Here is a 14064-nt window from a genome sequence, read left to right as displayed (position 1 = left end):
CTGTAAATAGCGCGAAGGCCGCAGGCAAATTGGAGCTGTCGGCACAGCCGTGTCACCCTCACGTTGAGGCCGCAGCCTCCCGGAATAAAGCAGGAATGTGCTGATGAGAAACAAACCACACGTTGGAAGTATTTTTGGATACAGTCGACGTGCTCACTCCACAAAAGTGTCGCCAGGATGACAAACCCAAACCGTCCAACCAAAGCGTTCTTCCAGCTGTTGTTGACGGACCTAAACCCTTCTGTTTATTTTTATTTTGCACATTTTTTCGAGTGAAATCAAGCGGAACCGCCTTGTGTGTCTTTTCGGACAACAGACGACCACAAAAACAGCACACTTTTTTTTTTTGACAGAGATCTGTCCTGCCCACTCTTGATTTTTGACAGATATTGGTCTTGGCGCTTTATATTAAATAATAATAATAGTCTGAGTAACAGAAGTAAATTGACTTTTTAATAAGCAGAAGTTATTAGTTTCAAAATGTAATTGTTACACAAACTTTCAATTTTTTTCATTGAGTATTTTTGTGCATTTTAGTCAGAAAGAAAATATTTTCAAATAATGAAATGTATAGAATATGTAGAAGACCGCATAAAAAGCAGATCACAAGCTTGTATAGATTGATTTAGAATAGTGTTGGGGGATTACATTTTTAAAAACAGGTTCGTTTTACCCACAATGGGGATTTACATTTCGATTGTAAAAGAGGATTTCATTTTTAACCTGCCACGAATGGATGGTTTTTGTGGGGTGTGGAAAACTCAAGAACGACAAAAAAAATTAATAAATACAAATTACAACAAAAGAAAAGATGCAATCACCAATACGAAATTAACAAAGAGCCCCTACCCCCCTACAGACACAAACAGACACATACACAAAAATCATAATAACAAACAAACACTCAGGAGTGACTCACCATGACTATGAAAATTCCATGACTCTGGGGCATTACTTTTCTTATTGTAAGAGTGAGGTCCATGCGAGTATTCCCCCCGCACACACACACAAATTCCCACCAAAATTGTTAGACAGCATTGAAGGGGGGTGATGCCAAAAAGTCTCTGGCCTTAGAAAAACACCTGCCCAATTAAGAGCAAAGCATATCCCATTTCAAACAAGTGTGTGTGTGTGTGTGTCTGTGCATGCGTGCGTGTGTGTGTGTGTGTGTGTGTGTGTGTGTGCTTGAGAGAGGGAGAGAGTCCCACATGCTGCGCTCTCACCAAACTGAACAAGAGTGGCTATAAACAGGCCAGGATAAATATTAGCAAGGGTTTAGGCTAATCTTCATACACGCACGCACGCACGCACACACACACACACGCATACACACACAACCCAAGGGGGTGGGGTGCACTCACATTCTCAGACAACTTAAGGTCGACATGATAGCAGACGCACATGCAGTCTGCAGTCTCCTCTATGTGCATTGACAACACACACACACACACACGGTAAAGGGGACACAAAGGCAACATGTGTGCCGTGGATGTTAACGGAAAGCAGCGTGAAACTGGAAATGATCGTTAGGGATGAGGGGAAATGAGGAGTGAGCCAGGAGCCGTAAGTTGGGTGCTGCACGGGGGGTGCAAAGAGGAGAGTATGAAGCGAAGTAGAAATCAGGGACAAGGAGGAGGAGAAGAGCAGGGAGTGGTGAAGAAGAGGAGCAAACGGTGGACAACGCAGGGATGTACTGGGTGGGGGGCTGGAGTGAGCAGATGAGTAGGTCGATGATGAACAGGAGACAGGGAGGAGGGACGGACAGCAGACAAGGCGTCCAATTCATCCATCTCAGAAGCTCCTTAAATCCCTCAGTGATCCCCAGAGTCCCATTGGGGATTTTCTCTCTCTCACACATACACACACAAGCTCACACATTCACACTCATGTTATTCAATGGTTTTTTTTTTCTCCTGTGATCAATCATCAGACTTCATGAAATGACTGTCAAGCTTCATTCAAAGTTTTTTTCCCCATTTCTTCGCAAAGTTCACCAGAACAACGTTTAGCTGTTGGTATACAGTATATACATAATACAAGACAAGATAACCTTTTTTAGTCTCACAATGGAGAAATTCACAGCAGCAAAGTCATGAAAACATGAGGAAAGAATTTAAAATATTTGTATATATTGTGTTACTTATATATTATATTTAAAAATATTTAGATAGCAACCAGTTACGAGCAAGGTCATTTGAGTAGCAGACAAATATGCATTTTGCCTTTCAGAAACAAATGTACGGAAGTAAATTTTAACACTAGAATGAAATCCATGTATGTATCTTCTATTTTCCATCCGTCCATTTTCCGTACCGCTTATTCCTCATTAGGGTCGCGGGAGGCGCTAGAGCCTATCCCAGCCGTCTTCGAGCACTCGGCAGGGGACACCCTGAATTGGTTTCCAGCCAATCTCAGGGCACACAGAAACAAACAACCAGTCACTCTCACACCTAGGGACAATTTGGGGTGTTCAATCTGCCTTCCATGCATGTTTTTTGGAATGTGGGAGGAAACCGGAGGACCCGGAGAAAACCCACATGGTCCCTTGGAGAACATGCAAACTCCACACAGGGAGGACGGACGAGGTCTTGAACTCACGACCTCTGCACTGTGAAGCCGCCGTGCTAACTACTTTACTACTGGGCCGGCATCTTCTATTTTTTATTTTTTGACTCGCACAACACAGAACATAAAAACTAGGCCCTAGTAGTTAAACACGTCGACATACAAATGATGGTAAAACAATGATGTGCCTTTAATTCATATCTTTATATCTATCAGCAATAAGGGCCGTGGATTTTTTTAATTTTCATTCAATTTTATTTTATAACTAATCAGCTGCCTATTCTTTTTGGTTACGGTAAGTATCGGAATGCATCAAAACGAGTCAAATAAACTAATCAACTTCTGTCGTTCAGGTGGCGTGGAGCCCATTGCGGAGCTGGCGGGAGATGAGACGGAAGAGCCTCAGGATGCCACCAAGTTCATCAAGAAAAAACAACCTTCAAAGAAAACAAAGAAAGGTACTCCAACCTCCTCATCCTACTCCTCTTCCTCTTCATCTTCTTCCTCGGGATGATAATTGGCCGCTTGTCATTGAAAGCAGCATACCTTCATCCAAACACGTCACCAATATGACAATAAGAAATGGAACAAATGCATGTGTACACACACACACACACACACACACACACACACACACACACACACACACACACACACACACACACACACACACACACACACACACACACACACACACACACACACACACACACACACACACATGCATACACGTTTTTGCTACATGTTGGGGACAACGTGTGCATCCTTACGTTGCCACAAAAATGAGAACACACACTTTCTCTACCTTAGTTAGCTTATCATGTGTGCACATGCGTGTGTGTTTAGTGTAATCCCCCTCGGCGTCACCACGAATGAGAAAAGGGTGTGTGGGATGCAAATACACACGAAACACTTTCAAGTGGACTTCAGTGCAACCCACGATGTTGTGGCGCATTGCGGTACTGCACTGACGACACACGATGCTCAATTCAGGTTGTAGACACATCAAAACATCAGTTTGAAAATGTGCCACAGGACGGGGATTCACCATTGTGTGAAACACTCAATTTCATTGCACCACCACGCCCGTCCATCTCCGCCGTATTAAGCAGACATGGCCCGAGGCTTTGGCATCCCTCTGTTCACCTCATTCGCTTTCATGAAGAGTGTGTGTGTAGTTTCAAGAAAGGAAGTGACTTTTGATTGACTTAAAAGGCATCAAAAGGTGTCTTGTGGGCGGGCCGTCACGTATGAACTACCTAAACGATTCTTTCATATGTTCACTCTTAAGACGCACTTCAAAGACATCTTCCTTCCGATTCTGCATCCCACCTGGGATTAAATAGACACCATATGCACACGTGCGCGCGCACACACACACACACACACACACACACACACACACACACACACACACACACACACACACACACACACACACACACACACACCCGCACACACACACACACACACAGGAGCATGCATTAGCTCTCTATTTGAACCTTCACAATACAGCTATTGTTTTATTTATTGCTAATTGCTAACAGAAGGCGTATTTGTAACATCTGCTAATTGCTAAAAGTGTGCCTATCTATGGCATCTCTTCATTGCCAGGAGCACGCGGCAGCGTATTCCAACTCCGTGGAACCACAGCTGCACACTCACATTAGCCACAAACGTGCACTTTAAGCATCCAAGATGGGCTAATGTTTATTTAACACACAAGATGGTGGTATTAGTGGGCAACATTCACAATTAGCTCAAAGTATCAGCATGATGGTGTAGCAGCCGTCTCAAAGATACCTGAGTTTGGCCAAGGTAACACATGACGGTTTAACGGATGATGTGACAAGAGAGCATTTTGACGCATGAATGTTGCGGACAAGTGGGTAGTAGTTCCATCCTTCCATCCATTTTCCGTACTGCTTATTTCTCATTCGGGACGCGGGAGCCTATCCCAGCCGTCTTCGGGCACTAGGCAGGCGACACCCTGAATTGGTTGCCAGGCAATCGCAGGGCACACAAAGACATACAACAGTCACTCTCACATTCACACCTACGGACAATTTGGAGTGTTCAACCTGCCTGCCATGCATGTTTCCCAGGAAGAGCATGCAACCTCCACACAGGGAGGCCGGAGCGGAATGTGAATTTGATTCTGATTTGATCGCAACTGTGAATGTGGGCATCAATTATTTTTATTTTTTTAATATACGTGACTCACGTATTACGTGAGCCATGATTTTCATTTGGACAAACGTTTCGTCCAATTTTTATGCCCTGATGCGCTTTGACGTTTATTGGCAACCATTCTATTTTACATTGGAATATTTCCCCTTTCAAAGCGCTCGGCTACTGAAGTTTCTAATTAATTGAATGTCATAAAACCAGAAACTGGCTTGAGAACGTGATGGTATAGCGTCCCATATGACTTTTTTCCCGCTAGTCAGCAGTAAATCTCTTCCCTCGCCATCGAGGAGAGGGCTGGCTGCTGGTAATTTGGTCGAGGGGTGACTTTTTAAATTCTATGTTTTTAGCTTTAGTTGCATGTTGGAGCAGGCAGCAGTTAGTATTTTTGCCTCTCCGGGGGAGGGGGGGGGGGTTCGGTTGCCTTTAAATTGGTGCGTTGACTAAATTACAGCTGGTTTTCTGGAGCGTGCGTCCCAACTCAAACATCTTCAGTGCACCGTTCTCAAAATAACTATATTCACATTAGGCCGCTCTATCTCGCCCTTCGTGGGTGTCCTGAACCTCTCAAACCCCGAACGCACCCGACGTACTGTGAGCAACATTTGCTTGGTGGATCCATGTCCTACAAATGTCCTCATAGGCAGGAAATTAAGTGGCAATGTTGAATTAATGCTCTGATGCAATGCAAGGAAATCAGAAATTTGGTCATGCAATGACGATTATGCATTATGCGTTGAAAGTGTGGCTTTGCTTGAGATAACTTAGATTAACATGATGCTAGCAAGCACTTCAAAGCACCAAGTATAAAATAAAAAAACAGCGTCCGTGTTTGGTTTTCAGAATCCTTTAAGAAGTGGCTATATGAACACAACCGGTGGAGCAACACCCATAGCCCGATAATATAACAATGCTCATAGACTTATATTCTTTATCATCTGTTAAGAACGACAATTACCTTGGCCTGCTGACGAACTAGGGCATTTACAGTATATGCGTAGTTTTGTGCTAGTATATCTAGAGTTTTGTGTTATACTCTCCCAGGTGGCCAAAGCGTGCCCACCAGAAGCAACAACACATTCATTTGAATGTATTTTTTTTGCGCCAAAAAGCACGTTCATTTTTAACATGCTATTTAAATCTCAAAACTGAAATGCAAATTCTATCGAAATTAACCAATCGTAACTCATTCACTGCCAGACATGTGCAAAAATGTGTCCACTCCAGTGCCAGGGATTTTGTCATTGTCACTCGAATTCCAGGCCCACAGAATATTGAGTTTTAGGACAACATAAACATTCATTGCAGCGTAAGAAACCTTAGACTCGCTTTTGTCATCAGAAAAAAAGGGTTAATTATATGGGTCTGGAGTTATCTGAGCTTGAAATGGGGGTGTCTGTCCAAAATACAATGCAATACATACATATTGAACAACAGCTAAAGCTGGAACAAATTGCTGACATGGGAAAAAAAGGGAAATGCTTCCCCCTTGTGGAAAGGAAAACCAGAGGTTTGGCCAGCGCTTTCCGGCACCCAAACAAGAAAAACACAACAAATTCGGGAATGGCACTCTACATCCAATTTTCAATTCCCGGTTGAATTCGGAAATGGCATTGAATGAGTTAAGACGTGCATACAAAACCGGTGGAGCAACACACATCGCCCGATAATATAACAATGCTCATGGGCATATATTCTTTATCATTTGTTAAGAATGAATAGTTTGTATGTGTACAGAATATCTGTAGTTTTGTATTACACTGTCCCAGGTGGCCAAAGTGTGCCCACCAGAAGCAACAGCACATTCATTTGATTTATTTTTTTATGTGTCAAAAAGCAATTCACATACTGTTTAACTGTGTCATGACTGAGCACTATTTTTCGTAGTTAGTAATAAATTACATTTTCATTGTTTAGTTTTGAAATTCTGCATTAGATTAATGTTTGTTTTGTCTTATGACTGTATTTTGTTTTATAGTGCGTGTGTGTGTGGTCACAGTAAAGAAAAGGCGAATTGCAGCTAATCAGTCTCACGTGGAACATTTTTCCGTCTGTCCTCCTTTTCCCTGAGGTTTTAACATATCGGCCGGTCAAGAGTGTCTTTGAGTAGCGACGTTGCCATGTGTGAACCAACAAAGCGCTGGCGCGCTGTGTTGATAGAGCGCTGACGGGCTTTAATGCGAGCATAATGTTGCGCTCAAGCCGCTGCCGCCGCATTTTCTGATCGGCTATTTGTGGGCCACATCAAATGCTGCCGGCTGTTATGTAAACATGTTCCACATATTTGTTGTCATTGTCACCAGTGGAAAGTTCAATGTGCTTCTAAGCCCCCCTCCCAACAGCCGCTTGCTCCCGTCACTGACCTTCATGAACCTTTGCATGCATGTCTTTAAATCTGTCTTTGATGGGGGATAAACGCCGAGATCCCATCACATTTGAAACATAAATCATAGCATGTTGTTTTGTTGGCAGACAAACGTGGTACAAGTTTTAAATATTAACTCATTCACTGCCAGATGTGCAAAAATGTGTCCACTCCAGTGCCAGGGTTTTTGTCATTGTCACTTGAATTCCAGGACTCACAGAATATTTTAGGACTACAGAAACATTTAGTAAAGTGTTAGAAACGTTAGACTCTCTTCTTTCATCAGCAAGAAAAGAGTTAAGATCTAAATTATATGGGTCTGGAGTTATCTGAGCTTGAAATGGGAGCGGCTGTCCAAAATACAATGCAATACATACATATGGGTTTGAATCGCGCTGAAGCTGGAACAAAGCGCTAACTTGGAAAAAGGGAAATGCTGCCCCCTTGTGGAAAAGAAAAAAACATTGCCAGAGGCCATGGCCAGAGCTTTATCGACACCAAAGCATGAAAAACAAAAAACGAACACATTTGGGAATGGCGCTCTATGTCATTTTCAATTCCCGAATGAATTCGTAAATGGCAGTGAATGAGTGAATGGATAAATTGATCTGAAAATCATGGCAATGTGAAGCGTGCTGGACATTAAAAATGAGGAATACGGTTAATATTTGGAAGGATGTCACGATTTGGGAAATACATGTACACAGATTTTGTCATGCACGAACATGGTAAACATTTCTGGCAACTTCAGTTTTTTGTCTTTGCTGCCATCCTCCGAATGTATTTATATGACAATAACTTTGTTTTTTGTTGCATACTATATGTGAAAAAAAACAATGGGAAAGTCAGAAGTTGTGGAAAAGCAGCCAAAGTCAAAGGAAAATAACACAGACCTTGCGACTGCCATTTAGAGAGATGAGCCTCGCGGACAATGCTCCCATCCTTTTCCAAGCTCATGTTCGGCTCATGTATTGCCGACGACATGTAACACATAACACGTGTGGCGGGGTCCAGTCCAGACAGCTTGTCGCTCCTCGGGGAACGGCCATCAGCACTGAATGGGCCTCCCTGTGGGAACGCCGGTGGAGGAAGTTGAACTTCCAGAGTGGAGCGGGCTCAACTCCACGCAGCGCTGCTGCTTTTCACATCACAAAGCGCAACAAAGCCAAGATGTGTACCGAACCCTTCGTGACGTAGCATATATATATATATATATATATATATATATATATATATATATATATATATATATATATATATATATATATATAGTAAAGTCTCGTTATATCGATACTATTTCTATGAACGCAAGGAGAAAATTACATGCGCGCAGGATCGGATATATCGATAGTCCGGTTATATCGATATTTTTTCGGACTCCCGAGAATATCGATATAACGAGACTTTACTGTATATACAGTAAAGTCTCTCTCTCTCTCTCTCTATATATATATATATATATATATATATATATATATATATATATATATATATATATATATATATATATATATATATATATATAAGGTAGTCGAGTGGTTAGCACACCGGCTTCACAGTGCAGAGGTCGCCGGTTCGCGTCCCGGTCCGGCCTCCCTGTGTGGAGTTTGCATGTTCTCCCCGGACCTGCGTGGGTTTTCTCCGGGTCCTCCGGTTTCCTCCCACACTCCAAAAACAAGCATGGCAGGCAGATTGACCACTCCAAATTGTCCCTAGGTGTGAGTGAGAGTGACTGTTGTATGTCTTTGTGTGCCCTGCTGGCAACCAATTCAAGGTGTCCCCCGCCTCGTGCCCGAAGACAGCTGAGATAGGCTCCAGCAACCCCCGCGACCCTAATGAGGAATAAGCGGTACAGAAAAGTGTATATATATATATATATATATATATATATATATATATATGCATCAATATGCACAAAGGCATATGGGAGAAGGAGGTCACACATAACAGCAGTGCACAATGGCTGGTGACTCTGAAAGAGGAGCACAGCAACCTCCCTGAACAGAACCCAGTTACCATCACAGCGGCAGATATACAAGGAAGAGTCTCAGGTATGAAAAACTGGACGGCACCAGGCCCGGATATGGTCCACACCTACTGGCTAAAGAAACTCACAGCTCTCCACGAGCGCCTAGCAGCACAAATGAACCAGCTTCTGATGGATGGGACTCACCCAGGATGGCTAACCGAAGGGCGAACAATCCTGATCATGAAGGATTCCTCAAAGGGTGCAGTTCCTTCCAACTATCGGCCAATAACCTGTCTCTCCACAACATGGAAGCTCATGTCAGGCATCATTGCGGCTAAGATAAGTGGACACATGGATCAATACATGAGCAAAGCACAGAAAGGCATTAGTAGAGATACTAGAGGTGCCAAACATCAGCTGCTGGTTGACAGAACAGTCGCTCAAGACTGCAGGTCCCGACATACCAACCTGTGCACAGCCTGGATTGATTACAAGAAAGCATATGACTCGATGCCACACACATGGATCATTGAATGCTTGGAGTTGTATAAGGTCAACAGGACCCTGAGAGCCTTCGTTGCAAACTCGATGATGATGTGGAAAACCACACTTGAAGCCAATGGCAAGCCACTAACGCAAGTGTCCATCAAATCAAAATCAGAATCAGAATCAGAATACCTTTATTCGTCCCGCAATGGGGAAATGTGGCATATACCAAGGTGATGCACTCTCCCCACTGCTGTTCTGCATAGGACTGAACCCCCTCAGCCAGATAATCGCCAAGACAGGCTATGGATACCGCCTCAGAAATGGAGCTACGATCAGTCACCTCCTCTACATGGATGACATCAAGCTGTATGCTAAGAGCGAAAGGGACATAGACTCCCTGATCCACACAACCAGGATCTACAGCAGTGATATCGGAATGTCATTCGGGCTGGAGAAATGTAGTCGGATGGTGACTAAGAGGGGCAAGGTAGTCCACACTGAAGGGGTCTCACTCACTGAAGGAACAATAGCAGACATTGAAAACAGCTACAAGTACCTCGGTATACCACAGGCCAATGGCAACCTCGAATTAGCAACAAGGAAAGCGGCTACGACCAAATACCTCCAGCGGGTGAGGCAAGTCCTCAGAAGCCAGCTCAATGGCAAGCACAAGACCCGGGCAATAAACAGCTATGCCCTGCCAGTGATCAGATACCCTGCAGGAATAATAAGGTGGCCAAAGGAAGAGATTCAGACCACGGATGTTAAGACCCGAAAACGCCTCACCATGCACGGAGGGTTCCATCCCAAGTCCAGCACCCTGAGACTATACACAAGCCGTAAGGAAGGAGGCCGGGGACTAGTGAGTGTGAGAGCCACTGTCCAGGATGAAACATCCAAGCTCCATGAATACATCAAAGAGAAGGCTCCAACGGATGATGTACTCAGAGAATGTCTCAGTCAATGGGGAACAGAGGATGAGGTGCTGGAAGAGGGACAATCATGGGAGGAAAAGCCCCTACACGGGATGTACCACCGAACCATAGCAGAAGTGGCTGATCTCAAGAAGTCCTATCAGTGGCTAGAGAGGGCTGGCCTAAAGGACAGCACAGAGGCACTCATCCTGGCTGCCCAAGAGCAGGCCCTGAACACCAGAGCCATAGAGGCAGGGATATACCACACCAGACAAGACCCAAGGTGTAGGTTGTGCAAAGAGGCACCTGAGACAATCCAACACGTAACTGCAGGGTGTAAGATGCTGGCAGGGAAAGCCTACATGGAGCGCCATAACCAGGTGGCTGGCATAGTCTACCGAAACATCTGTGCGGAGTATGGACTGGAAACCCCAAGGTCAAAATGGGAAACACCTCCCAAGGTGGTGGAGAATGACCGAGCAAAAATCCTGTGGGACTTCCAGATACAGACTGACAAGATGGTAATGGCCAACCAACCAGATATCGTGGTCATAGATAAAGGGGAAAGGAAAGCCGTTGTCGTGGATGTAGCGGTCCCGAGTGATGGGAACATCAGAAAGAAGGAACATGAGAAAATCGAGAAATACCAAGGGCTCAGAGAGGAGCTGGAGAGAGCCTGGAAGGTAAAGGTGACAGTCGTGCCTGTGATGGTCGGAGCACTTGGGGCAGTGACCCCCAAACTCGACGAGTGGTTGCAACAGATCCCGGGAACAACATCGGATATCTCGGTCCAGAAAAGCGCAGTGCTGGGAACAGCACGGATACTGCGCAGAACCCTCAAGCTTCCTGGCCTCTGGTAGAGGACCCGAGCTGAAATGGGGACAGACACCACTCATGGTGGGTGAGACGAGGATTTTATATATATATATATATATATATATATATATATATATTCAGGGTGTCCCCCGCCTCGTGCCCGAAGACAGCTGAGATAGGCTCCAGCAACCCCCGCGACCCTAATGAGGAATAAGCGGCACGGAAAATGAGATGAGATATAGATATATATATATATGTGTGTGTGTGTGTGTGTGTGTGTGTGTGTGTGTGTGTGTGTGTGTGTGTGTGTGTGTGAGTATATATGTCTCTATGTTTATAACAGTATATGTATGGATGTGTATATGTATAGATATGTATGTACATGTAACATCCGACTTATGACCACCCGTACTTACGACCACGAACTCCAGACCCTATTTTTAAAAATTTTATTCTACGCCTGGCACCGCAACGCGCTCGCGCCCCCGGCAACGTGTACGACAACTTTGGCCAGCCAGCCAGCATCTCACTCTCGCACAGCAATTGACCGTGTGATGGCACCAGAGTTTGCGAGTCATTTTGCCTCCGAGTCTCTCTTTCGCATTTTGAATGGATTTCCACTTGCGACCATTTTGACTTACGACCATTTGGTCGAAACGGCACCCGGTCATAAGTTGGATGTTACCTGTATATATTTTCATATATGTATATTACTTTTCACACTCGAGGTTTATGACTGCACTGCATATTATTTTATATCCTATTCCACTATTTTTTATTACTTTATTACATTACTCTGACTTCATATTGGATCACTATGATTATAAGCATATCTTTCAGAACTGTGAAATGTATCCATTGTACATGCTTTTCAACTAAACCCGATTTGCTATTTGTGCTCGTGTTGTATTGCTGTAGCGATATCTACATTACTGTTCCGCAACTGTACACCCACCATATGTTGCTCGTAGTTCAGCAGCATAATTCTGATTCTGATTCTGATTATGATTATGATAAAGCATTGACAATTTGCCCCCCACTCCAGCCCGCTTCCTCCTTTCAAGCACACAGTTGTGAGAATCACAAATGTTCCTTTATGTCATTCCAGATTCGCCATTAAACTTTAATATGCGATGGAGCTTTCCTATAAGTTATATTTATACACGTGGTGGATATAAGAAAGCTATCTGCCAAGAAAGCGGCCTTTTGAATACAGACCCCCTTTGTCTGCACATTTCTCTCTCCCACCCCCCAAAACTTATCTTAAGTCCCACAGACAGCTTGTGCTTTTTTTGCCTGCATGGTGCACTCCCCACACATTATGTTATTAGTCATAATTTCTTCTCAACTGTTTGATCCCTAAAATGGCCCAAAAATGTGCAACAAATGGACCCCCTGCCTACCCCACCACCCCTCCACTCCCATATATCCGCTCACATTTAACCCATTTTACATCCATTAACAAAACATTCATTTTCTCAACGGATGCATTCATAAACTGTCTGTGAGCGCGTGTGCGTAAAGTTTATCAAAGGAGACGTGTCAATTAGCTGGGGGGGTACATAAGGCAGAGCCACAGTTCATAGTTCAAGCCGGGGGTTATTCGTCAGCTGTCACTAACTATAAAAACTTACTGTGTTCCCCAACACGCACGCGGCCACGCACACGCAGTCTTCATGTGTGTCTTGCCTGACAAATGTGCATTTTTCCTGCTATATAAACACCAATGATTCACTGTGACCTTCAAGACATGCTTACGCATATTATATACATACATTCGGACATTTATTTTTTATATGCTTGAAAAATGATGAGCGCTTCCCTCCTAAAATCAACAAGATCCTAAAAATAATGTTTTGCGGGTCAGCTTTGAAGGACAAACAAAAAGCTACAAAAAATCACTCTTGGGACCCGCGGACTGCGCGTGTGTGTGTACGTATAGTGTTACGCTCTGCATCGCGTATTATGTAACGAAACATGCAGCAGACATGTTCTGTCCTCACCCCGCATGGAAACTTGCGTTTGGTTTCAAAAGATGGATCGTGAAGGAGGTTGAATAGTTTTTGTGTTTGGGTGAACTAATGGACTCGGTGTTATTCAACATGTCAAATAAAATCAACTTGTATTGGACATTTGAAAATACGCTACAAGCTTCTACGTACACTTGCTTCCGTGTACAGACGGATTATTCCGGAATTTCCCATTGCGGCTTTGCAGTTCACTTGCTTTTACATAAAACCGTTTAAGCTTTTATTCCAATATCCTTGATCCCCACCAGAAAAGGAAAATGTGATGTGATTGCTTGACAAGGTCGTCTCCTGCTGAACTTTTGTCGATTATTTCAAGGCAAACAAACGCAGAGACCGCAAGTCCCCTTTCAGAGAAGCGAGCGGGCGTTCGCGCCGCGCGCTGACGTGAATTGGAAGGCCTCGGCGGCGTTTCTCTTGAGGCCTTGGCGTTGGCTCAGCACAAAGAACAAAGTACAACCGCAGGCGCAAAAATTTAACAACCACCTCAGACGTCGCCTTGCTCCCGTATAGATTTGTGTGTTTAAGTGATTATGGCGGGGGGGAGGCTGCGTCCAAGCTGTGTGCTTGTGTGCAAATATGGGGGTGTGAGTTTGCCCACGTCTTTGTGTGTGTGTTTCTGTGTGTGTGTTTGTGTGTATGTTTGAGGTGCGTGTTTGTGTGTGTCAGTGTGTGTGTGTCGGGGTAAGTCGCGAATTACCCCAATATGTGTGTTTCTGTGTGTGTTTTTGG

General features: G+C 44.1%; 1 protein-coding gene across 3 annotated transcripts in view; it reads left to right on the top strand.

Moving 5' to 3' along the window:
* bbs9 (Bardet-Biedl syndrome 9) overlaps positions 1-14064 on the top strand; it is a 152637-nt gene that overhangs the window by 102988 nt on the left and 35585 nt on the right. For all 3 annotated transcript variants that reach the window (XM_088999062.1, XM_088999059.1, XM_088999060.1), the window contains one exon: positions 2919-3023. In XM_088999062.1, the coding sequence (XP_088855188.1) occupies positions 2919-3023 (105 nt within the window). The remainder of the gene's footprint in view (positions 1-2918; positions 3024-14064) is intronic.

Source organism: Hippocampus bargibanti, linkage group LG06 (genome assembly GCF_051943395.1).
Source record: "Hippocampus bargibanti isolate YZ-2025 linkage group LG06, ASM5194339v1, whole genome shotgun sequence".
Taxonomy (NCBI): domain Eukaryota; kingdom Metazoa; phylum Chordata; class Actinopteri; order Syngnathiformes; family Syngnathidae; genus Hippocampus; species Hippocampus bargibanti.
The sequence above is the reverse complement of the archived record's forward strand: the minus strand, read 5'-3'. Positions and strand labels throughout refer to the sequence as shown.